General features: G+C 36.3%; 1 protein-coding gene, 1 non-coding gene and 1 pseudogene across 3 annotated transcripts in view; 1 reads left to right on the top strand and 2 right to left on the bottom strand.

The window, feature by feature from the left end:
* Window positions 1–1,003: 1,003 nt before the first annotated feature.
* Window positions 1,004–1,076, bottom strand: TRNAR-CCU (transfer RNA arginine (anticodon CCU)). The gene has a single exon. It is a non-coding gene; the product is annotated as a tRNA-Arg (tRNA).
* Window positions 1,077–2,299: 1,223 nt separating this feature from the next.
* LOC144566277 (ubiquitin C-terminal hydrolase 12-like) overlaps window positions 2,300–27,590 on the bottom strand; it is a 43,854-nt gene continuing 18,563 nt past the window's right edge. The window contains exons 29-32 of the mRNA XM_078316265.1: window positions 3,982–4,098; window positions 3,494–3,568; window positions 3,316–3,390; window positions 2,300–2,375 (exon numbers count right to left, since the gene is read on the bottom strand). Coding sequence (XP_078172391.1) covers window positions 2,340–2,375; window positions 3,316–3,390; window positions 3,494–3,568; window positions 3,982–4,098 — 303 coding nt within the window. The 3' untranslated portion in view covers window positions 2,300–2,339. The remainder of the gene's footprint in view (window positions 2,376–3,315; window positions 3,391–3,493; window positions 3,569–3,981; window positions 4,099–27,590) is intronic.
* LOC144566689 (LEAF RUST 10 DISEASE-RESISTANCE LOCUS RECEPTOR-LIKE PROTEIN KINASE-like 2.1) lies at window positions 16,304–25,064 on the top strand (annotated as a pseudogene). Its single transcript, XR_013515263.1, has 3 exons — window positions 16,304–17,064; window positions 18,072–18,113; window positions 23,783–25,064. The product of XR_013515263.1 is annotated as an LEAF RUST 10 DISEASE-RESISTANCE LOCUS RECEPTOR-LIKE PROTEIN KINASE-like 2.1 (transcript).

The following is a 27,590-nucleotide window of genomic DNA, read 5'->3' as shown; positions in this document are numbered from 1 at the left end:
CATCATAAACAATAAATTACATCAAAACTCAATTAATTAAATGAGAAAATAATTAAAAAAATGATTATTAGTATTTTTGAAAATTTATTATGGATTTTTAAACCTAAGATTTAACTTAATGAGAGAAATAAAAATTCAAGATGTTGTTTGAATGACGATGGAGTCTCGTGGCAGGACTTCTCACTCACGGATGGCCACATAGATCCCACCTCTTAATTCTCCTCTCTCTATTTCTATTATAGGCGGACCCCACCTGTATCCGAATATCAGAAAAATTCAAAAATCCAGATATCCGAAAAATTGTCCGAAAAATTATCCGATTATCCGAAAAATATATCGGAAAAATGAAAAATTCGGATATCCGAAAAATCAACGTATCCGGATTCGGATAATTATCTGAATCCGTATCAGTATTCACTTCCGAAATTAAAATCGAATTCGCATCCGTATCCGGATAAATCATATCCGTATCCGTATCCGTATCCGGATAAATCATATCCGTATCCGTATCCGTATTTTTATCCGCAAATTATCCGTATCCGACTATCCGAATCCGAAAAATTCGAATACGAATCCAAATTCGGTCGGATAATATCCGACCCGTTTTCACCCCTAGCCTCAATCTGCACGGATTGAATTTGATATGAATGAAATTGATATGGACCGTCCATTGTTTTCAATTGCACCTCCGGTACCTGGGGAGATACGGACTCTAGGAAGGGTAAACCGGAAAGCACGGCCATTTAAGAAAAATTATTAGTAGTATATATTTGGATCACAAAGGCAATTTGGTTGCAGAATAAAATTAATTATAACTATTTCATATTTGACGATCTAAAACTAAATGATGGCTAAATTTATTATTTTTTTTGGTTTAATTCTCAATCAAACATGGACAAAGCTCAATTAGCGTTATTCCGCTAATTTAGCAGAAACATAGAACAAAAAACAAAAGCTAAAAAAAAGATACCCTCATTCCATTTTTTTTTTTTTTAAAAATAGTCGCGCCAGGTAGGGGTCGAACCTACGACCTTCTGCTTAGGAAACAGACGCTCTATCCACTGAGCTACAGGCGCTTTATGTCTTCTAACGAATCTTTTTTTATATATAATTACTACTTTGGAAATAAGTCCGACCATTCGAATCGATTTTCAAGAATACAAAACCGTTCCAGGCTGCAATTTATCCTATCACCTCTATTTTAAAATTTCTAGATTTATAATATAATTTGGATTCTGATTATCTCGAGAAATAAATTTAAAGAAGTACATATCAACAATCATGTTTAAGTTCAGATTTGAACGCAATAAATTAATTATTGTTATCTATGTGATATTTCCATCATGCATATAAAATCCTATTGAAAATTTGTTGCATAATTATGAGACGAATTGAAGAAGTCAATGATAAAATAAAATTAATTAGTTTCTGATACATGATGAACCATACAAATACAAAATTGTATAAAAGATCATATATATTTGAGCCATGGTAATGTCTAAAGACATAAAAAAATTTATGTGAATGTCAAATTAAGGATAGTACCAGACTAGCAGTGATCACATGCAAGTGGAACCAGAACAAAAGTGTATGGTTGTGATTTTTGATTAAAAGGCCAAGATTGGAATCTTTCAAAGTGTAACTTTAAAGACAGAGATCACTAGGAACTAGGAAGCCAAATTTATGGACAAACTTGCCCTTACTTGTATTTGAGAATAAAGAGAAGTTAGCTCAAGAAGGTTCATTTATTGGATCCTATTCCTGCCTGCCTAACAGCCCAAGGCATTACCGTCAGCTCATCAATTTTTAAAACATATCTATAATTTTATTTCTGTTAATTGTTGCGATTGTTAAATTAGTTTAATTGTCCATATATATATACCATCCCTGATCCCTCTATATTTTATTAATAGTAAAAATTAGCACATTAATTACAACATTCGCCGACAATATGAAAAGTTTGATACTGTACAGTAACGTGCCTATGAACTTGATGTTTATTAAATTTGTTTTCGTTTGATGTAAGCACGATCGATCTGTTGTTCGATCGGATCCCATCACGATTCTATCGATCTACAGTCGGTTAATGGACTCTCAAAAGCAAGTGATTCCAACAAAACAAAAATGAAACTATAGCTAGGAACAGAATAAAACAACACCGCAACTTATCTGTTTACATCATTTTAGAACTGAAGAATCGTAGAAATGCTCAAGTTTTACAAGTTTTTCTTCTTACCCAATAAAAATTAGGAACAGTTCAAGCTATGAAAAAAGACCATGGGTGTATCTTGGATCCCACACCCTCAATGGGATATCTTTGATAGCTTCTGGCATCCTGTTCACTGTAATTTCCTTATTTTGTACATTGGTATTACCTGTTCAGTAGACAACCAGAGAAACAATTAGTACTATAACATATCAATCTTGCAGTTTTAGGCTGCATAGATTGAAAATGAATTTCATTTCTGTGCTTTCAGAGTGTCCAACATATTGGCATGGCACTGAACACTAACAGAAATATTAATGGTGCTCTCATTATCTTTAGGGAGATGTCAAGCAAGTAGAAATGTCGTCTATAGTTGACCTCAGGGGCAGATCTAGGATTCTCGTCGGAGGAGGGGGGTAAAAAATTATCAAATCGGGTTTAAATTCATTAACTAATTGGATACTTGATAAGAAAATAATGTTTTGAATTATATTTTTCAATACTCTGACTTGTAATTTCTTATGCTCTAATTTATAATTTTAATTACCAATCATAATTCAAGAAATTTATTTTGATTTTAACCCTAAATTTAATCCAAATTACAAATTAAACATTCAAAGGGGGAAAAAAATTCAGGGGGGGGGGGAGGGGAGGCAAGTCAATCGGAACCGATAAATCACCACTAAAACTCAAAATTTAGGGGAGGCGGCTGCCCCCCTTGCTCCACATGGGTCTGCCCCTGGTTGACCTGACAGAGTTGGCATCTAGGGTTTCCTATCCACCCTCTTTCATTAGATTGTCTTTTGTAATAATCCTATATTTCTTCATAGTATTATCCTTACTATAATATATATGTAACTAGGGTTTTCCAACTAAAATATGTATGGTCCTTAAATTTTCACTACCATTTGAACGGTAAGGCTATATTCATAATCCCCCAAATTCTTTGGCCATACATGAAATTTTCCAATTGAGATAAGATGTTATGGAGAATTCATTTTCTTGTTAGAAAATGCTTAAAGCATAGGACCCATCTGGCATCTCACATGTATGGCTTGTAGATACATATAATAAAAAACCGAAAAGAAAAAAACATACATGGAGTTAACCTTCAATGGTCTTTTAGTAGGATCAGTGTGCTCCAAACCAAGGTACTGCTCCCACCCATGATATACATCTCTTATCTGTATCCAATCAAGAATGCAAACAAGCAATGTTACATTCAACAAAAAAATCAAATATGCATACAAACGAAAACATATTAACAAACGGATCAGAATTATTCACCTGAAAACGGCTGGAGACGACATCACTGTCCTTGAGGTACTCAGGGACATTCAGAGATAAAAATGCAAAATTCCACTGACAACAAATCAAGAAAAGGATTATAACATTTTGGATCAAAGATTAAAGATCTCAAACAACTTCCATGAAAAAAAAAAGCAGAATATACAATACAATCCTTTCAAATGAAGAAAGGAAAATCATCCTATAATAATTAAAAGGAGATCCATCTTCACTCAATTTCAACAACAAAAGAAATGAGAACTTTACTTGACACTCTTCAAAAACTCATAAGCCAGTCAAAACCCTGAAGAAATGAGAGGCACTCTACTTCCTCAAGTACCCCACAATTTCTATCTTCTAAGATATAAGAATGCATCTTATTGATGGAATCAGCAATGGAAAAGTAGGATACAATTAATAACTCCTAGTTTCTATAGAGACTTTATAGCAAATATTTAATACTTTACAGAGAAAGAAAGAGAGAAAACCTTGGCAAATTCCTCATCTGGAACTCGAAGTTTTTTCTGAATACGCTTTTTTACCTCCGCTAAAGTCTCGCCTTCATGAATTACCAATAAGAACGGGTCTCCAAAGTTATGCACCTGCTGTTGAATATTAAAACAAGAGAAAAAAGATTCACTAACGGAACTTTCCAAATATGGTAGTTCAAGTAGTCCGAATTTCTTCGCTCAAATTTTTTCTTAAAAAGTAGTACATTATTTGGTACTGCCTGTTTTTTTTACTTGTATATTATTTCTTAACCTGCACAAACTTTCAGGGTACCTGCCCCTCCCAATAGTAACAACAGTCGGAAATTATAATTAATGTGTCATTTTGGGCTTTCCAATTTGATAAAAACCAATTTTGTCTTAATACAAGGGAACTGAAAGCATATTAATTTTGCTTGGAACAGTCAAACTAGGTTCACTCGGTACCAGCTTATGATTTGGATCTTTCATGAAATGGCAAACATGAATCCGCTGATCCTGAGACCCTAGGTTAGTCTCTTCCTCCGGTATCTGTCAAATTAGAGAGGAAAACACAATAAATAGAATATTACACAACTATTGGTGCGTGTGACCTTGTCTTTGTAGCCAACAAATGTAAAAGATAAGATCATAGGTATACATTTTGTTGTAGACAATAATAAATCAGGAGTTGATATAAGACATACCTCCTCTGCACGTACTGTCCAGTAATGATCATTTATATTTTCTATCTTCTCAGAGGGAGGGTAAATCTACCATGGAGTTTAAGAAAACCAAGAAAACCAAGGTTAATGTGATAGCACTAAAGTGAGAAACAGTTTTTATTGTCTTTCTATTTGGTTAATAATCTACAAGTTCATAAAACAGAACCAGAAAATAATGAAAAAAGAAGGGGCAAAAAACATTATAGATCTTGTGATAGAACAACTGAAGCAACCGAAGTTCCGCATCTGGATGAGCAAGCTCCACCTGAAACATATATACAGAAATTTAGACATGCAAATTGTTATGAGAATTATATTCTAGAATTAGAACTCAATATGATTAAGCACACAACTATTTCCATCAGGTGGCCTCATTTGATTAGTCGCACTCACAACTAACCTACCTGCTCATGTTATCTGACGGGTTGGGTTAGTACAGTACAAACAAGTACAAGTCGTCTTTGGCAATGAAAACCCAATTCAAAATGCAGAGTACCTTTGACTTCAAGTCATTGATCACATCACCAACAGTGCTATTCTTTGGGAACCTTACAGTATGAATCACCACCTGTTCACCAATATCATTGTATCAAAAGCATTCAATAACAGATATGTTGGATCTTTTGCAAGAAAATGATAAGCATCAGGTTGCAATGTACCTCATCCTTTGTAGAATGGTGAAATTCGACTTTAAGAGTTTTCAAATCCTGCAACTCAGGCAGTGGGATGTCCAACACTTCATAATACAAAATATCTGAAGTCTATGCATGCCAAATCATTAGGTAGTGAAACAATCTCACATCTTCATAGTGGTATATTTTTTTTTAAAACTGCTGGATGCTTAAAAGAAAATGCTATCAAGCCCCATTGTGGGTAGTGATAGCAGATAACAGGAATTAAATTGGAAGCCTTTAGTTTCACACAAAATCATTTATGCAAAGAAGCCAAGACCAGTGCTGGAATGGTACTTATACCACGCTATTCTTGTACAAAAATTCAGTCTATTTTCTAGTCTATTTTTGTACTTGATTTCTATATTCTGTCCTTTGCAGTAAACAGCTGCTAAATTCTTATATTTATAATTGTTAAGAAGAACTTGCACTTAAACAGCTTTTTTGGAACACTACAGAGTGGCAAATCAGTTATTACAAATAGTGCTACAATCCGGTGGGTAAGATCGATATAAGAAATATGAACACACCTGATTATAATGGATAAGCATGTCAGAGAGATACTCAACACCTCTATACCGAATTGGCTGAGGCTTGGGCTGTTGGGAGTAGCAATTATGAGAGGTAAGACGTATCTTAGTCGGATCATCCAGTCCAATGTGACGTGCAACTCTCTCTACAACATCATCATATGTGTGAAGCTTTGACCTGTAAACAGAAGAAAAAAATTATATAAATGTATCTCAAAATAGAAATAATTGGCTTTCTTTTCCCAAGTAACTAGCTGGTACATATAGGCCGGTACCATTAGGTATAGACAAAAATAAATCACTGCCACATTATAGATCATTCTGTTCTTGTTTGGGTTATCATTTTTCTTCTGTTTCTCTCTGGCAATTCAGCATATATGGGGTTGCCTTTTGCACTGGTAAATATCACTGGGTACTCAAATAGATGAACACGTATATTCTTAATCTCGACTATTACAAAATAACAAAAGTTTGCTTACAGTTCTAGACTAAAGTCGACTTCCTTTGGTTTTTCCAGAAGTCTGAAATGTACTACTACCTACATTATGCATTCAGCAAAATTATTAGAGGGGTTTAATCTTTGCAATTTTTAAGGGAGTAAAATAGTAGTCTGTAGAACTTTTACTGGTAAATGTGAAATGGGCTGTTACAGGGGAATAGGGTGCGTCCGACTACCATTGGACTCAAATTTGAGTTCAATGGGTTCCACTTCCGTCTGATCCGCTTTTAGATCAGTGTGCATTGCTTCAATATTTGTGCGGATCTAGCACGCACAGATCCTAGAGCAGATCAGACAGAAGCTGAATCCATCGAACTCAAATTTGAGTATGATGCGCATTGGACGCACTCCTTTCCCCTGTTACACAGACGTTTTTCTTAAAAAAGAAAAAAATTAAGAGAGTCATTCTATAATTTTTACATTTCTGCACTGATTGTACACTCCTTTGTTATGTCATAACAGACCTTGTTATTTTTTAAACTGATTCTCTTGTCTATTGGCTCACACGTGATGTTTTGCTCAAATTTAATCTCCAATGCCTCTATCTCGGTACAACAGCGAGCCATTTGCTCCATCGACTCAGCAGCAGCGGTGGCAAAGGCAGCATTATCCGACATGAAGGGGTTTTGAGAGGGTTAGGCAGAAGAGTTCGGAATTTAGAAGGTTCTCGGTTTTGAGGTTTGTTCTGCGTGGGTGGTTGTGCGCAGGAAGTTGCTCGAATCCATATGTAACGTACTATTTATGGTTAGATATGGACACGTCGGCATTGAGATCAATCCGGGGTGGAATGCAATGATGCGCACAACCCTTACTATTTGGTTGGCTATTTTGAGCTAAATTTTTGCAATATTGAGATCAGAGAGAAATTTTTTTCTTTGAATATCTGTTTTACTTTTGTACTCTCTTTGCCATCTATTTTAATTAATATAGAGAAGTTAATATAGAAAAAAGTTAATAAAGAAAAGTACTTTTGTTAGAGAAAAAACAATCTGTTTGAATCCCAGAAATTCTTAATAAAGTTAATAAAGAAAGGTACCATGTCGCATTTGTTGAAGAAAAAAATACAAGTAATTATTCATCTTCATTACAAATGAAATATGAAAATACGTGATAAATTTGAAGATTATGTAAATCTTTGATCAACTAATAAAACTCATGAAGAATTAACGTATACCATGTGGATTACTAACAAGCTTCATTATGGAAATAGATCTCTTGATCTGACAAGAAAAAATACATATAACATATAAGAGATATAGAGAGATGGAGGAAGTCGAGAAGCTAATTAATAGATCGTTTCCGGTTGAATGCACTACCCATGGTGCTGTTCGGTAAGGTTGAATGCACTACCCAGAAATCGAGCTTTTTGGGGAGGCATCTGTACGTGAGGCAACACTCTTCAAGCAAATTTTGCACGATTTCTCCAAATTCTCGGGTCAACAGATAGGACCGTTCAAAAGCTCGATTTGGTTTAGCCATACCCCTCATAACAACACCAGAGAGGAAATAGAAGATGTCTTTCAAGTCCCAAACCAATTGGGGGCTACAAAGTATCTGGGAGCACCTATTATTGCAAATTCGGCTGGTTATGAGTTCTTGATTGAAAGATTGTCTGGGAAGTTGCAAGCATGGAAGGGTAGAATGCTATCACATGCAGGAAGGGTTGTGCTAATCAAAACGGTGCTTCACTCGTTACCAATATACTACATGGCGACTTCCAAAATCCCGCAAAAGGTAATGCAAAAAATAAAGGGCATAATAGTCAGATTTTTCTGGGGAAAATCGGATAAAAAGAGATATATGGCATATGTGTCTTGGGAGAACATGTGTCAGCCAATCACCATTGGTGGCCTTGGGTTCAAAAATTTAGAGGCTGTAAATGATGCCATGCTACTAAAACAGCTCTGGAAACTTGCTTCTAATCCAAACTCACAATGGGCTAAGTTTGTAAAAGCAAAATACATACCTAGATCAGCCTTATGGACATCCAAGCGCACGTATAATTGCACGGGTTTCTGGAGATGCATTATGGGCCTAAGGGAGGTGCTCTTGCCAACCTTGAAGTGGGATGTTGGTGATGGTCGAACATGTAGAGTTATAGGGGAACCTTGGTTTGAGGGGTCTATGAATATCCATAGTTCATCAGGATCAAGGCTATCACTCACAATCAACCAATTAGTCGATACGGAAACTGGGATGTGGGATTCGGCACGAGTGATAGAAGTTTTTGGATACGTTGCAGGCCTAGAGATTATCTCAAATATCAGACCTCCGACTTTGGTAGAAAGCCCTGACAGCTTGGTTTGCAATCTCTCCTCCAACGGGAGTTATACTGTTAAGGGTGGTTACAAGCACCTCCTGCAAAATCAACAAGAAGTAGACAGGGAGCAGGTGGATTTCTGGGATCTTGTATGGAACAGAGGCGACTTACAGCCCCGCGTGAGGCTCTTCATTTGGAAGCTGAGCAAGGGAGCATTGCCACTATCAGCAATTATTTCTTCACGTATCACCAGTGCAGACCCAACCTGTGCTACTTGTGTAACAGGTACTAAGGATGTTGCTCACCTCCTTTTTAATTGTCCCTTCTCAAGAGGCTGTTGGTTTGCAAGCTGCCTTGTCTTAAGATCCGACAAGCTGTGGGAACTTTTACAAGAAGGCCCCCGGTTTCTAACCAAACACCTATCTGATGAACAATGGACTGACTTTGCAAATATCACATGGGCAATATGGAGATGTCGAAACGATAGGGCATACAACGGCAAGATCCCAACAATTGAGTTGTTCCACAGGTATTTCTATCAAATCTCGTCTGAGTCGAAAATTTCAGCAACTGGGAAGTTTCTCACCAAATCAGCAGTGCATAATGAGGTGTTACCAAAATCGGAATACATATGCTGGTCAGATGGGTCCTGGTCCACAGACTGGAAGGGAGGAATTGGGGGAGTACTATTCAAGAATGGGGTTTTAATTGCTTACTGGTCCAAATCTGTCAGGGCATGCTGTCCACTTTTAACTGAAGCTTGGGCTTTAAAAGAAGGAATCCTTGAGGCTTTGAAATATGGGTTAACGGGTTGCCTGTTTCTCACGGATAGCAAAGAATTGGCGGGTCTGGTTGCGCAATTGTCCCCGCCTTTACAAGCTGATTGGAAGGTGTTTAAGGAAGTGCAAGAGATATGGAACCTGTTGCAGGACAACAAAGAATTCAGGTGTCACTCGGTGCCAAGAAGCCACATTGAGATGGCTGATTATCTGGCAAAGAAGGGGCGCTATGAAGACTGGAATTTAACAGGGAGTACTTATCCATTGTATCAGGATTACATGGGTGCTTAGTTCTCAGTTCTTACCTTTTTTTACTTTAAGTGTCCCTTGAGAGTATACGGTTTTCTTTTCTGACATATCATATGTAACTCAATCCATTTGGGATTTTAGTCAGATGTAAAAATTGGCCTACGGGCCTTCTAATGATCAAAAAAAAAAAACTATACTGAGCTGACTGAATCCTATAATTTTAATACCATAATCAAAAAAATGATAAACCAAATAACCATGATTCGGTGGAAATTCGAGAAATCATATGGCTGCATCTAGGCAAAGCGGCCCAGAAATAGAATACTCTTCTAGGGGATGCCCCCCCCCCCCCCCCCCCCCCCCCAAAACCTGAAATTGTTATTTCTATGTTTTGATTTAGAAATATTAACTTAATATACGCCTAACAAACATGAAATAAATATTCATTATAATAAAAGTACTCCTAAATAATAATATTCAAAATACTACAAAAAACAAGCAATGCACAACATAAAATTGACTACTAAATAAAAATACTTTGCTTGCCTCTCAACCTAAAAATTGATAAACAAAAAGATATTGTTATTATTAAATCTCAATTTTTAAAATTGGAATTTAATTTAAAAATATGAGTTAACTACCTCGTTATCTCGAACAGCTCTGTTTTATTGTTCCTGTGTATCTCGGCCAACCTGATATCATCTCCTTCTATTATGCAGTAAATCAAGCCACATTGGAATCCTATTGACTCGCCTTCGATCCAAAGTAATATTTTCGTCATTTGGAACAAGGATCGTGCCTTCATTTTTCGGCCAATCAGACTGATTGTCATACACATATACACATGTCATTCACCCATCCATATGTTGATCAGTGTTTGGATGTGGTAGTAGTAATGTACAAACCTGTCAGGGTCGAGGCCTCGGAGACAGCACATTGCCAGAACATGAGAACACAGTATTATGTTTAATTGCGGCTTCTAGCATGTGCATGTAATCGTGTTCTCATCCGTGATTATCACCGTATATTTGAAATTCGCCTTAGTAAACCGACCAAAAGCGTCAGACATGTATGCATTAATTTTCTCTTGTGTGGATGTTACCTCAAACTCATTCCAGTTGCCAAATCCACCGATCGTCTTCATAGAATTTGATCTCCCTCACCGTTTGTTAATCGACTACGAAAAATTGATGATATTAATGTTTTAAAATATATAATTTTAATAAATATAAAATAATAATTTAATGACAATTACAAAAATAAAATACCTCGTGCATACGACATGAGAATTGTTAACCCTGGTTTGTTTCAAATTGCGCTTTTGCCCTCCTTTGAGCAAACCATTGTTGACATTTGTTAAATGTGTCCTCAATTATTGTTGCTAGAGGTGTTCATTGGGTCTGGTTTATTCGGTTTTGGCACTGTATTCAGGGGAAGACTGCATGATGGCCGTTTTGTTGCTGTCAAAATTTTGAACAACTTTTCATGTGGTAGATAAGAGCTTTTGAATGAGGTCCTGAGCATTGGCAGAACTTCTCATGTCAATGTTGTTAGTCTACTAGGCTTTTGCATTGAAGGCTCTCTAAGCATGCTCTAATTTATGAATACATGCCAAATGGATCACTCGATAATTATATATACTCTGAAAATCCAAAAGCAGTTCTTGGTTGTGAGAAACTATATGAAATAACAATTGGTATTGCAAGAGGTTTAGAGTATTTACACCGAGGTTTTAATGCACGTATTGTGCATTTTGATATATAACCTCAGAACATTCTGTTAGACGAAGATTTCAATCCAAAAATTGTAGATTTTGGCTTGGCAAAATTGTGTTCGCCAAAAGAGAGCATTATTTCAATGGCTAGGATGAGGAGGAACCATCGGGTACATTGCTCCCGAAGTCTTCTCTAGGAGTTTTGGTATTGTTTCAACGAAATCTGATGTTTACAGCTATGGAATGATGGTGTTGGAGATGGTAGGAGGAAGAAGGAATGCAAAACCAAGTGCTAATAACCCAAGCCAAGTGTACTTTCCACATTGGTTTTATGATTGTCTTGTGGAAGGAAGTCCAATACAACTACAAGATTATGATGTATTATCAATGGAAATTAAAGAAATTGCAAAGAAGATGGACATAGTTGGTTTGTGGTGCACACAAACGACGCCGGCTAATCGGCCCTCAATGAACAGAGTTGTGGAAATGCTGGAGAGAAGTTCAAACGAGTTGGAAACCAAAACCTTATTTCTGTTCTTCTCGCCTCATTCCACTATATTATCATATACTTCTCATACTCCCAAGTTTGGATTAAATTCAAAGTATGATTCTGACTGTTTAATGGGGGCTAACACACTATGAATATATGGGTATTCCGTTTGACGGGTATATATTCTTCAATGTTATTTGAGTAAAATAATTGAAATTTGCGTTTATATTTGGAATGTTTACATTTGACGCTATATCTAAATTTGGTAATTTTATATTTCACATTGTTTTAACTTTTAAAAACACTGATGGAAAAGAATTAAGATTTATGTACATTTATGCATATTTAGATGCTACCAATAATGTATCTTCTTCAAAGTATCCTGTAGTTAAAATGAAAAAGTAGAAACCTTGCTCTGACCGCCTTTGTCCTCCGCTGGTATTACGAAATGTAGTAATATATATCATCTTCTTCAACACCTCCAACTGGAAAAGGAGATGGGCCCAAGGAAGTTCATGCGGTTCACCAAAACTCATGCGATTTAGTCTCAAACCGCATGGAAACCATCAGGTTTTAGAATTTTTCTGACAGTTACGACTTCAAAGATTACTCGGCCTCCACGCCCCACTACTCTCCAAGGACTAATCAGAGGCCTAGAAACTATGTCATACCACACAAATGAAGCCTAGCTATAAATAGATTAGATCTAGAGTTTTTATTTATCTTCCAATTTAGAAAAGTTAGGGTTAGTCTAAGGTCAATTTCAAGCAGAAATCTGCAAGGGGCAGAGATGATTTATTGGAGACTAAGAGAAACTCTCTAGATATATTTCTTCCACCTATCTTCTATTGAGGTACAAAAGACATTTAATTAACATATGACATTTTGAATACATTTCAAAATGACTATATATGTTTTTTTTTTTTTTTAACAATAGGGCATTTTAGCCCTCCCTCATGGTATGCTCAGTATTAACATTGCGCCAATACATTCACGAATAATCATCGCTCAAATACAAGAAAAGAATTAGAACTGTGCAAATCAAAAAATACCGTTTTAAAGCACATGATGAGACATGTACACGAACTACCACAAAAAGGGATCTTCTATTGCTCATTTTCTAACGGTTTAGACCGATCCTGGTCTGCAGCGGATAAACTAAAGGTATTGTGTCAAATTAGTAAATAAGTTGAAATATTTGTCTATCGGTTGGGCTTTCCAGAACCAATAGGATATGGACATATTTCTTCTATCAGTCTGTTGTAGTGTACCGATAGTAGAGTTTTAACTTATTATAGCGGTAGTGTTGTCATACCAGATCATACACATTAGTACCGATAATAAGGAAATGGAACTTGTTCTATTGGTTGTGTTTTGAATCGTTAGAATATAGAAACTTTAATTCCACGTCTCTTCATTGGATCGAGGTATTTAATTTTCACACCGTCCCTGTCTAATCTAGTTAAATTCTCTCCACTCTCTCTTCTTCCTCTTTATTTCTTCATTTTGTCTCTTAACCCTCCTGTTCATTTTTCTCTCTTCTATATCTCTTTCACAGTGGTAGGGACAAACTTAGCTCATCGTCAGTTTCGGGTGCCACCCTACTATATATTTTAGGTATTGGAAATTTGACACAATGACACGCGAAACTCTTGATGAGCTCAATCACTGATTGCAAGACCGACCTAGGGTTTTGGTTGGGTGATCTATGTGGCTCACTGACGCAAAGCGGTCCTATTACGATCTTGCCCTTTAAGCTCACGTACCGGTTAAGTAGTAATAGAGAAGATTAAAAAGTCACAAATAGAAGAAAACAACAAAACAATACATATATATTTCCTTTCTATCATTCACTAAATTTCCAAGTAGCTCACGTACATATTTAAAGTAAAAATGATAATCAAAGCTAACTTTGAAAATGGAAACAAATAAATACTTTTAATACTAGTCCCAACGAAAATTTAACTCTTATAAAAAAATCCATGCAGTCAAAAATACTTAATTGCTTCATGAATCTTGAAACCGCCCATGCATGCATGCATCCAATTGAATTATGGCACTCCTAGTTTCAAGATTCTTGAAGACCAACCATGCAACTATCCGTACAGTCAACAAAATTTTAATTCGATAGCCTTAGATTTAATAAAAGCCCATTCCATTAAAGCACAGCCCTTGATTGGATTGGATTGGATCTGGTGTGGCCATCGTTTACACACCTCGTCAGGCTCCCCGGGTTGATTGAAACTTGACCTCAAACTTATGTTTTCACCATAGGGCCCAAACTTGCATTTTCTCAAATCTTTCTTTTCTTCATAGAACTCTTTGAAACAATACAATTTCAGATCAAGTGCTATTAAATCTTTGTAAACCTCTTTCGAATTGGATTTTCTATGAATGTGTTTCGTCAGATACTGGGCACAGACATAGGTTGCAAATAAATCTCCATGTTTCCACTGCACTGCTCTCGAAATCAACAAACTAAAGCCAGCTTCAATCGTTAACGGTTTGGAACTTAGTTGTAAAAATGGATAGTTGTAGTTGGGCATGAATGCTTCATTGTTGGTCACACACAAATGTTTGGCTTGCAACAAAAAAATATATCTAACCTCCATGGACAAAGCATTTGCTAATTTACTCGTAAGCATCGGAAATCACCAACAAGATGAATTCTCAACGATCTTTGTTTCTGTCTTGACTTCATCTTTCAAGGTGTTGACTCTGCCTTCATCATCGAGCTCTTCAATTTCCTCAACTGCTACAAGCCTATCGACAAGCTCATCCGGCTATTCTAGGCGCTCTTCCACTGGAGTGGTTGCCCTTTGGTCACTTACTTGTTGGGAACATGTGCTCAGTGGGGTGTGGTGTTGATGTTGAACATCTTCATCATATGTCACCAAAGATTTGTTGTTGTTGAATGGATTGATCTCTTCATATTTTTTATTAAAATTTTCTTCTTTTGATCCACAAGGCAAATTTTCTTCATGTACAAAGCCTTGAAAATTTAAATGGTTGTAGATTAAGATTTAAAAATTTGAAAATTTAAAGTACTCATGAGCTTTATTTTAAACAAAAAAATGACTTAAAAATAACTCAAAAGTATTTCTTCATAGATTTATTTGAAAGATAAAATTGAATATAAAACGTTCATATTTTTAGATTCGTAAAATTTTCATCACGGATCATTGGAAAAATGGACGATAATGATAAGAGAAAAATAAAAATAGAGTGGGTAAAAGGAATATTTCTTTTTTTGACTTGAAGACAAAAATAATTAAAAGTTAAAATTATATAGATTTATAATTTTAATACTTGCAGATAGAAATTTCAATACTTTTGAGTAGTATTGTAAAATGTTATAAACAAAACTTTAAAACTTGAATATGAGCGCTGGAAATAGAAGTTTGAAAAAATTAGAAGATTTTTTCTGTTAAATTAGTTGGAGGCATACTCGGGTATGATGGCTCGGAGAACAATGACATTTCTCTTCTCAAAAACTGATACCATGTTAGTATAAATTTACCAATTACCAATGCAGTCATTTGCACGGCAAACAATTATTGTGCTTGAATTGTTTTTTTTTCTTGGAAGATTGCATGTGGTTTCAATTGTCTATTTATCGTTACCCAATCTACATGCTATATGAGTCCTCTCTGGACTTAGATGACTTTGAATATTCTACTGTTCTTTTCAAATGGTCAATTTTATTTTTATTTTCCCCTTCATATCTATAAAATATTTGATACAAAGGCATTTCGAACCATTACAGCAGAAAAATAAAAAATATAAACAAAAGTAAGGATAACTACAACGCACATTTACTTTGTTAGAGAATAATTTTTATCCTTTTTTTTTAGAAAAAAAAATGTATCACTATACCTGTTTCCCTTTCTTTTTAATTTGGAGACGATTTTTCGCACACAATATCCTTCACTCAACCATTTTCCCAGAGAAATAAACATAATAACTGTACAAGTGTACAAATTGCTACTAGTAAAGGCATAATGGATATCTTATAAGACCAACATCTTTCCTAAACAAGTTACAATTTTTTATGTTTTTAAAAAAAAAGTATAAATGGGTACTTTATAAATTGAAAATGAATTTTAATATAAAAGACAATAAAATCAATAAATTTGTGAGTTTTTCAAAGTTTAGAGGAGAAATTCGTAATTTTGAAGTTTTTGAGGGGTATACATGAAATCTCCCCTACATTTGGGGATATAGTCATATAGTACATATCTTCTCCAAAATTTAGAAATATCTTTTTTTTTTGAAAAAACTGATAGTGGCTATCAGCTATTACATTATCCTAACAGCGAATTACATCATTGCACTAAAAGTAAAATTACATCCTTCTCTTCCCTGCACTAATAGGAATACCTCAACAATGCCGCATCCACAATTGTGCCTCCTGTACCGCTATATCAGCAGCTCTTCTTGGGTCATTAAGCCTTCCATCAAAGATGCTTCTGTTTAAATTTAGAAATATCTGTAACTAGATATCTCGCTTGGTTCCATCTTTAATGGCCACTTCAGTACTGACCTGTCTTATTTTCATTTTCTTCCTTCCCAGCTGCTTCTCAAACTCATGTACAACTACACTTCCATGTGATCCTTCTATTCAAATTAAGCCTCCTTTCTATTTCCAATCAGACATTACTATGGATCCTAATTGTCGTAGTAATTTACTGATTGGATGTGACAATAATAATAAGCCATTTCTCTCTTTGTTTTTTAAGTTATTACCATTGGAAAGCATCGCATATGATACCAGCATCAATAGGGTTCAAGATCCTTATCTTAGTAGTTCTTTGGAAGAATCTGGCTGTGGTAATCTTTATTTTAATTTTTCTAGTCCTATCAATGACTTTAGCTATGACAAGTATGAGTTACTCAATACTAGCCTTTCTTCTGTGAGATGTTACCCTCCTAATCAGATACAAATATCACCCAAGATATTTGGAATGGATTACAACCTTAGCTACTCGTCCTTCAATGAAGATGATAAACATCCGCATCATTGTTTCAGGCCTGATAATTCCCTTGGGTCTTTTGAGTACATTTTCTCATTCAAAAATGACAGCAAACAGCTTTCTCTGATATCAGCTGTTTACTCACGTAACCTTGTAGCACAGCCCGATTGCTTTACAAACTCGACAGAGGTTTTCGATCAAGAGGATGGTAAAGGTTACTAGCTTGCATATATTATCAGTTTATCCTGTTATTTTTCTTTAACCTATTTGTAAATTATGGACAGTTCATCTCATTTTTTGGTAGTTTTTCTTTAATCTCTTTGTAATTTGTCAAACTCGACAGAGAAATCCAATCTTTTTGTTTTCCTCTTGTGTATTTCCTTATTCCTTCTACTTTCATAGTTTATTCTTTAAGCTGCCATCATCAATACATATTTGTAATTTATCGAAGGATTTGTTATACTTTGTTTTCTCCATGCATCTCTTGTCAGCTGCCACAACACAACTGTCCTTGTAACCATCATCCCTGCATATTATATAGGCTTTCTTATTGGGTATCTAATTATGTTTCTCAATTAGCGGAATCAAATCTCCCAAAAAAAAATAGAAAAAAATTGTTGACAGTTCCTTTTTAAAACTTCTAGTTGATTAGCTAGCTTGTTTCTTTTAGTCATCAGTGAAGTCAATTTTATAAGAAAAGCTTTCAGTCTGAAAGTAATGTGACAGAACAATTATTTCGTGATTTTTTCAATTTTGTTGCAAAAATCAGTGTGGTGGTGGTTTCCTGAAATCGACAGGAGAAGACTTTGACCAAGTCTACTGTCTTTTCTATTTCCTCTCTTATTAAATATTGACAATGACTTTGCTTTTTAAATGGTTGAATTCACTATTAGATATGTATTTAAAATTCTTAAAGGATCTTTACATTCAGTTGGCCATCTATTAGATTATTTCAGAAAAGATAAAAGAGTATATGTAATACTTAGCTTTCACTTGGCTATAGAATTATGGAGCATATGTAATAAAAATCATAGTCTGAGGCAACTATAAAGGCTAGTGGCTCACAACAGAAAGACCCTATTAAATTCTTCTTTATTTTTTTTTTCCTTTTGAAGCTCATAATTTGTTTGCAACACGTCTGACACTGATGTAATCTAGAATTTTCAGATTCCATTACTAATCACACTCACTGACCTCTCTATTTTATTTTATGCAATACAGGAAAAAAGAAAATACAAGCAAGAAGGATAACAATTTTCATAGGTGAGGATAGTTTTTCTTCATCATGATTGATCTCAATACAACACATCTGAGAGTAATTTTACTCTTCAATTTTTCACACTTAAAAGTGTTCATCATTCTCTATTTTCACCTCTATATTTTGTAAAATATTATTTAGCTTGCATCCTCTCTATTCATCCCATTTCATTACATGTTTTTTCTGACTATTCTTTCAGATCACCAGACAAGGTGTCAAAAACTCTGAAAGAAACTTCACTTTAAAATTATGCAATATTAGGTTATATATTAGATGTAAGCTTGTTGAGGTTTGGAGGCTGGCATGAATCTGGGACGTTTTGATTTGGTTTCATTTATAGTATATTTTGGGTAGTATGTTAAGAAATCTTTTGTTTATTGCTTTTGTAAAGATGTGGGAAATAAGAAGCCACGTCTATTTTATTCCTTATTGTTTTAGGTAGTTTTTTTTATTTTCTATATTTGAATGTAATTCAAGAATAAAAGCAATGAGAAAAATCAGAAAACGGTGCGGCTCTTTTGCACCACAAAACTCTTCTTCTCTATTTCTCTAAACACATAATTATCTCTGAAATTCAACATTTGGTATCAGAGCATAACCATGGGCGATGATAATGCAAAGGCGACGGCAGCAGCAGCGGCTGCAGCGGCTGCAGCAAGTAATGGACCAAGGATAGTAGTCAAGGGAGGAGGAGTCCCAGTTCAATACCCAATGTTAAACGACACGAACTATGGGTTGTGGGCAGTGAAGATGAAAATTTTGCTGCGTGCATTGGGAGTATGGGATGCAGTAGAGTGCGAAGGTGAAGTCGACAAGGAAAAGGATCAAGGTGCCATCGCGGCAATATCTCAAGCAATTCCTGATGCGACGATCATGGCGATTGCAGAGAAAGAAACAGCTAGAGAAGTCTGGCAGGTAATCAAGCAGATGGCAGTTGGAGAGGACCGTGTCAGAAAGGCAAGGGCACAGGTAGTAAAGAGACAATTTGACCGATTGGTGATGTCTGATTCATCAAGTTTGGTTGAATTCTCAAAACTGTTAGTAAGCCTGGTTGGTGAATTGCGCTCTTTAGGGGTGGATTTGAAAGAGAGTAGCGTAGTTGAAAAACTTTTTAGTGCTGTGCCAGATAGGTTTCTGCCTATTATTAGCACTATTGAACAGTGGGGTGACTTGGCTACCATGACAGTGGCTGAAGCAATTGGTAGATTGAGAGTTTTTGAAGAAAGTTTGAAGGGTAGAAAGCAGCACAAAGAGGCAGAAGAAGAGAAGTTGCTTCTTACTCGTGCACAGTGGGAGGCCCTGAACTTGAAGGAGAAGACAGGAGGAGAAAACTCTGAAGGTCAAGGTGGCAGTCAAGAAAGAAAGCAGAAAAAGAGGTTTGATAAATCCAAAATAAAATGTTTCAATTGTGGCATTTATGGGCATTTTGCATCTGAGTGTCGAAAACCAAAGAATGAAAGGGCATTTGTGGCAGAAAAGGAAGATAATGAAGAACCAGTGCTACTAATGCATGAAGTGGTTGTTGGCACAAAAGGAAAAGGTGCTGAGATTGATGTTGCAGAACTGAATCTGGGTGAAGATGTGAGTCAGAAGAAGCATACTTGGTATTTAGATTCTGGAGCAAGCAATCATATGACAGGTAATCTTGCTTGGTTCTCAGATCTAGATTCAAGTACATGTGGTGCAGTGAAGTTAGGGGATGGACATTTGGTACACATTGGAGGAAAGGGGACAGTGTTGATTAAAGGAAGAAGTGGTGAACACAAGGCACTAACTGATGTGTATTACATTCCAAAATTGTCAAGCAACATCATTAGCCTTGGCCAATTAGAAGAGAAAGGGTGTAAGGTTGAGATGTGGTTAGGTGAACTCACTGTTTTTGATACAGAAGGCAAGTTGTTAATAAAGGTGAGAAGAACTGAAAATCGGTTGTATGTGCTAAAGTTGGAGATTGCTCAACCTGTTTGTATGTCAGCAAGTACTAATTCCAAGGCATGGAGGTGGCATGCTCGATTTGGGCATTTGAACTTTCAAGCTTTAAGAAGGATGAGACAGGAGGGATTAGTGGAAGGGCTACCTTACATTGACCATGTAGAGCAGGTCTGTGATGGTTGTCTAGTTGGCAAACAAAGAAGGGCATCATTTCCACACAAAGCGCAGTTTAGAGCAAGTGAGACTCTGGAATTGGTGCATGGTGATCTCTGTGGACCAATACAGCCTTCAACACCTGCAGGCAATAGGTACTTCTTGCTCTTAGTTGATGATTTCAGCAGATTCATGTGGATAGCTTTACTGTCTAGCAAAGAAAAGGCATTCACAGCTTTTAAGGCAATAAAGGTGATAGCTGAAGTTGAACAATGTAAGAAACTGAAGGTTTTGAGAACTGATAGAGGTGGAGAGTTCAAATCAGTTGAGTTTGAAGATTTTTGTACAGAAAATGGCATTAAAAGACACATGACTGCTCCCTATTCTCCTCAGCAAAATGGAGTAGTAGAGAGGAGGAATCAAACTGTTATGGGTATGGCAAGAAGTATGATGAAAACAATGAAGGTGCCAGCTGAGTTTTGGGGTGAAGCTGTTACAACTGCAGTATATATCCTGAATAGATCTCAAACCAAGAGTGTTGAAGGGATGACTCCTTATGAAGCATGGTACAAGCACAAGCCATCTGTGCATCATCTGAGAACTTTTGGCTGTCTTGTTCATGTTAAGGTGACAGGAGGACAGGTGAAGAAGTTGGATGATAGAAGCATTGAGATGGTGCTCTTTGGTTATGAGAAGGGTTCTAAAGCTTATAGAGTATACAATCCTGTTACAAGGAAGGTGGTGGTAACAAGAGATGCTGTTTTTGAGGAAGACAAACCTGGTCCTTGGTCCTTTAACAGTGAACAGGTGAGTAAGGAGAATGAAGCAAGCCAAATGATATCCTTTCAATTGCAGGATGAAAGGGTCATAGTCAATGAGAGCAATGGTGGAACCTCTGAACTTGGCATGCAGCCCACTAATGAGGATGATGGAGATAACATTGAAGGTTTGGATGATAACAGAAGTCACCAGCAGACTCCAGTCAGACTGCGCAGTATTGCTGAAATTTATGAAGAGACTGAGCCTGTCAGTTTCTTGGGTGTATGTTTGATAGGAGTAGAAGAGCCAACATGTTTCGATGAAGCTAGCAAGGAAGAGAGTTGGAGACAAGCTATGAAAGAAGAGATTGACTCAATCAACTCTAATCATACATGGAGTCTTGAGGAACCAGTAAAGGGCAAAAAGGTCATTGGGCTCAAATGGGTCTATAAGCTCAAGAAGGATTCAGAAGGCAAAATCGTGAAACACAAGGCACGTTTGGTTGCAAAGGGGTATGTGCAGCAGCAAGGTATCGATTTTGATGAAGTTTTTGCACCTGTAGCAAGACTTGAAACAATTAGGTTGATCATTGCTTTGGCTGTGCAAGAAGGTTGGTTACTACATCACATGGATGTCAAATCGGCATTTTTGAATGGTGATTTGAAGGAAGAGGTTTATGTAACTCAGCCACCAGGCTTTGAGGAGAAGGGAAGTGAGAATAAGGTGTTGAAATTGCATAAGGCACTTTATGGTCTAAGACAAGCTCCTCGGGCTTGGAATTTCAAGCTAGACAAAACATTGAGTTCTCTTGGTTTTGCAAGAAGCAAGGTGGAACATGCTGTGTACAAGAGAAAGCAAGGTGTCAATTGTATTATTTTGGGCGTATATGTTGATGATCTCATCATCACAGGGACAAGTGAGCAAGAAATTGAAAATTTTAAGTCACAGATGAAAGAAATTTTCAGAATGAGTGATTTGGGGCTGTTGAGTTATTATCTTGGTATTGAAGTCAAACAGGAGAAGGGTGAAGTCATGTTAAGTCAAGAAGGCTTTGCACATAAGATTCTAAAGGAGTGTGGTATGTCAGATTGCAATTTGACAAAAACTCCTATGGAAACTCGGCTCAGGCTAAAGAAGAATAGTGCTTCAGAGTTAGTTGATCAAAACAGGTATAGGAGTATTGTGGGAAGTTTGAGATACTTGTTGCACACAAGACCTGATTTGGCCTATTCTGTAGGGATTGTTAGTCGTTTTATGGAGTCTCCAAGATCAGAACACATGGCAGCTGTTAAGCAAATTTTGAGGTACATAAAAGGTAGTGCAAGTCTGGGTTGTGTGTATAAAAGATCTCTTGACAGTGAGTTATACTTAACTGGTTTCTCAGACAGTGACTTGGCAGGAGATTTAGATGATAGAAAGAGTACCACTGGTGTCATGTTTTTCTTAGGAAATAATCTCATCAGTTGGTTTTCTAGAAAGCAAAAGGTTGTTGCTCTATCTTCTTGTGAAGCTGAATATATAGCAGCTGCTTCAGGTGCTTGTCAAGGTGTGTGGCTTGAGGCTCTTCGTTCTGATTTGCTGAGTCATAATTTGAAGAGGTTCAAGCTCAAGGTAGACAATCAGTCAGCAATTTCTTTGAGCAAGAATCCAGTATACCATGATCGAAGCAAGCACATTGATACGAGATTTCATTATCTCAGAGAAAATGTTGAAAATGGCAGGATTGAAGTTGAACATGTGGGAACTCATGACCAATTGGCAGACATTCTGACAAAGCCTTTGGGACGAGTTAGATTCTGTGAGCTGTGTGACAAGATTGGTTTACAGGATGTGAGAAAGTGTGCAACAAGCTTAGGGAAGTGAATATTAGATGTAAGCTTGTTGAGGTTTGGAGGCTGGCATGAATCTGGGACGTTTTGATTTGGTTTCATTTATAGTATATTTTGGGTAGTATGTTAAGAAATCTTTTGTTTATTGCTTTTGTAAAGATGTGGGAAATAAGAAGCCACGTCTATTTTATTCCTTATTGTTTTAGGTAGTTTTTTTTATTTTCTATATTTGAATGTAATTCAAGAATAAAAGCAATGAGAAAAATCAGAAAACGGTGCGGCTCTTTTGCACCACAAAACTCTTCTTCTCTATTTCTCTAAACACATAATTATCTCTGAAATTCAACAATATTTACTTCTATGTCACTAAGTTTCATCTTGCAGTTCACTATAGCAAAAAAGGTCATAGCAAAATGAAGGAAGAATGTACTTAATAGAAAATTAAAGCCTTTTCAATTACCTGATTTGTTTTGTCAGAAATACTAACTGGAACTAATGCTTGTCACTATCCATTCTCTTGTTACTCCTTTTCCTAATTATCTCTCAATCCCTGCTAATTTTGTATTTATTCCCTAATCTATTTGTTTTGTTCTCTTTATTTTCTTCCCCCTGTATGTCAAACCAATATTAATTCTTTGATATGAAACCTAAATTCTTTTGGTTAAAGTGAAACTGATCCTAGTAATAGAACTTACTATATACAATATCAGCTACCAGACCAGTTCCCTAGCCATGATCTCTGTGTTGAGCTATCAATGTAAAATATCACAACATGCTAAAAATATTCTACCTAGAGGAAAGTAATTTTAATTTCATATTTTATATATTAGTGACTTCAATGGTTACATATGCAAGAGATTGTTTGCCAGTTTAAATGATTAAAATTATTCTCCTGTTTGCATTAAATCTCTAATTAGTTTCTATAAATAATTAAAAATATTTCCACTCTATAGTTTGTAATGTGTATACATACTGATTACTTGTATTTCGTTTTCTTGTAGGTACTACAGTAGGATCTTTAGCATTCCTTGGAGCATGCCTTATTTTGTATTTACAGCTTCGAAGAAGCAAAAATCCGGCCGAATGCATTTCATGGAGCAAAGACAGGCCTCAAGGAAATATTGAAATTCTCCTAGAAAAATATGGATCGTTTGCACCAAAAAGATATAAACAAGCAGAGGTAAAGAAAATTACCAACTCGTTTCAGCATACACTAGGTAAAGGAGGTTTTGGCACCATATACAGGGGAAGACTAGATGATGGCCGTTTGGTTGCTGTCAAAATTTTGCACAACTTTTCATGTGGTAGAGAAGAACTTTCGAATGAGGTCCTGAGCATTGGCAGAACTTCTCATGTCAATGTTGTTAGTCTACTAGGCTTTTGCATTGAAGGCTCCAAGCATGCTCTAATTTATGAATACATGTCAAATGGATCACTCGATAATTATATATACTCTGAAAATCCAAAAGCAGTTCTTGGTTGGGCAAAGCTTTATGAAATAGCAATCGGTATTGCAAGAGGTTTAGAGTATTTGCACCGAGGTTGTAATGCACGTATTGTGCATTTTGATATAAAACCTCAGAACATTCTGTTAGATGAAGATTTCACCCCAAAAATTGCAGATTTTGGTTTGGCGAAATTGTGTCCGCCAAAAGAGAGCATTGTTTCAATGGCTGAGATGAGGGGAACCATCGGGTACATTGCTCCCGAAGTCTTCTCTAGGAGTTTTGGTGTTGTTTCAACGAAATCTGATGTATACAGTTAGGGAATGATGGTGCTGGAGATGGTAGGAGGAAGAAGGAATGCAAAACCAAGTGCTAAAAACCCAAGTCAAGTGTACTTTCCACATTGGCTTTATGATTGTCTTGTTGAAGGCAGTCCAATACAACTACAAGCTTGTGATGTATTATCAATGGAAATTGAAGAAATTGCAAAGAAGATGGGCATTGTTGGATTGTGGTGCACACAAACGACACCGGCTAATAGGCCCTCAATGAACAGAGTTGTGGAAATGCTGGAGAAAAGTTTAGATGAATTGGAAATGCCACCAAAACCTTACCTCTGTTCTCCACCTCATTCCACAATATTATCAAATACTTCTCATACTCCCAAGTTCGTATTAAATTCACAGTCTGATTCTGACTGTTTAATTGGGGCTAACACACTATGAGTATATGGGTATTCAGTTTGACGGGTAGGTATTCTCCGATGTTATTTGTGTAGAAAAATTGAAATTTGCGTTTATATTTGGAATGTCTACATTTGACGCGATATCTACATTTGGTAATTGTATATTTGACATTGTTTTAATAAAAACATTGATGGAAAGAAATAAGATTTATTTACATTTATGCTTATTTAGATGCTCACTTGTACAGAAAGCGTGACCATACACTTCATATCATAAACATATGATAAAAAATTACACATTAATGATGTGTAATGGGAGGAGGCACTTGCACGAAAACAAGCTCATACTTATCTATATGGTCATTTAAAACCCAACCTTGTACTAAAGCCACCAATATTGTACACGGTTTGCATTATTAGTGAACCGTGCATGATAATATTGATAATATAAAATCATACACGGTTAGTGAAAGGTCGTGTATGACTAGCACCAATCTCCAAACACGGATTTTTACTTTTTAACGTGTAGAATTTGTTCTCGCTTTCTCAACCAACCTTTCTGAAGGGCCTCCTCACTATGTGCGTCTTTTCACCTTTTACCCCTCGAATCCAATTTAAGTCCCGCCACTTCTCTCCTCTCTTCATTTTCTCTCTTAGGATCTTATATGCCATCTTCATTTTTCTCTCTTTTCTCTCTTATTTCATGGTGTGGAGATTTAGATTATCAATTGTGTCGGAGCTCATATATCAAGATGAGATCCGACACAATTAATAACCTAAATCTCGACTTCACATGTATTCACTTGATTGTTTTACACTTGTAAAGAAGAAGACCAGATCATATATCTTGAATTGACCAATATGGAGGAAGTGGAGGACATGTCATTCCGAAAGAGCACTTAAATAGATGAGCTTTGTCCTTCTTCATAGTTTTCCTTTCTTGTTTTTCAACCCATTTATAAATTATGTTTGTTGTTTGTTAAATCAATATTTTATTCATCATGTTCCATATAAATCTATATGTGTAGAATCTGTATATATACATTTGATTTTTTTTATTAATATTCTTTTAATCTAGTAAAGTGAATATGTTTGACTATTCTAGAAATTTCTTAATTGCAAAATTAATTTCAGATTCTTCTAACATTTTCTATTTATAAGATGTATTGGACCAATGTTGCTTTCTGATATCATGTTATTAGAAACCTAAATTAACCAAACCACACGTAAATATATATCTACTCACGCACAAGATTTTAAAAATAAGTCAACAATACAGTCAATTGCACGGCAAACGATTATTGTCCTCGTATTTTCCCTTCTCCTTGGAAAATTGCCTGTGATTTCAATTGTCTATGATGTATCGTTACCCAGTTGTCTACATTAATTTTTTTTTTTTTTGGTTAAAGCCCGTAGGCGCTTCATTAATTCCATCAAGGAGCTTACAGGACTTTTACAGAGTTACCATTATTATATAAAACAAACCTAATTCCTGTTACCAGAGCTCCATTTTAAGTGCTTCTATATTCTGAGAAGGAAGGAAAGGTGAAACCAGTATAGTTGAACTCTTCCACCCTTGCCCTATTAGCCAATAAGTCGCCCTTGGTATTCTCTTCTCTTGGTATAAGTCTGCAGCAAAATTTTGAGTATGCTTTCAGAATCAGAGCAATCTGGTTCATTTCCGTGTAGCATCTCTAGTCCACCACCTGTATGACTTGCCGCCTTCTTTTGGGTTCAAAAGTATCCACTAGCAGTTTAGAATCCGTTAAGAACTGACATTCTTAAATTTTTAGAGAAACCGCTTGTTCCATTGCCATTAACAATGCAATGACCTCCATTTGAAACAGTGAGCTAGTAGATTGAAAACCTCGCACTTCATACACAATAAGCTGCTGATTGAATTGAATCACTTATGCTGCTCCTCCTTTTCTTGATGCATGAAAAGAGCCATCAGACCATGCACAGTACCCCTCATGACACTGAATCGGTTGTAGAGCTCCTGATTCAAGATTGACAGTTCGGCTTGTAATTGAACCAGCAAAAAGAATAGGTTAGTCGCATACTGATGATATTTGCTGGTACAGAAGTGACATCTTGGAAGACTTGCTTGCACCTGGCTTTCCAGATATTCCAAGCCAATGGCATGAAGAATGCAACATGCACCTCAGTAAGACAGCTCCAGATTTGAGACAGGGTAACGAGCAATTGCTGTTGAGGTAAGTCTGATGTTCTCAAGCCCAAATGAGACATGAACCAAATTGCTCTTGCATGGGGGCAGTGAAGCATCGCATGAGCAGCATCCTCAACCGGGAATTGACATAGTTTGCAGTGCAGTGCAATGGTACGTATTCTTTTTGAAAGCGCTCCAGATGATGGCAAAGCACCATTGATCGCCTTCCCAAAGAACATACACACTCTGGGCACTACTCCTTTGGTTTTCCAGACTTTTTTCCAAAGTTGTTTTTCCAAATCAGTTACTATTGGTCTCTCCAAAGCTTGCAACGAGTCGAGCATATAGTTGATCAATCTCTGAATATCCCAATGCATAGAATTGTTATCGAAGAGGGACACTACCTTTAACAGCAGCTGATGTGACGTTGGTTTCGGGAGCTGTCTCCAATCATTTAACCATGGTTGTCCATAGGCCGGACAGGTTAGCCCATCACCCAAGGACCATCT

The sequence above is a fragment of the Carex rostrata genome, chromosome 15 (assembly GCF_964058835.1).
Source record: "Carex rostrata chromosome 15, lpCarRost1.2, whole genome shotgun sequence".
In the NCBI taxonomy this organism is placed as follows: Eukaryota; Viridiplantae; Streptophyta; class Magnoliopsida; order Poales; family Cyperaceae; genus Carex; species Carex rostrata.
This window is presented reverse-complemented; position numbering and strand designations above follow the sequence as displayed.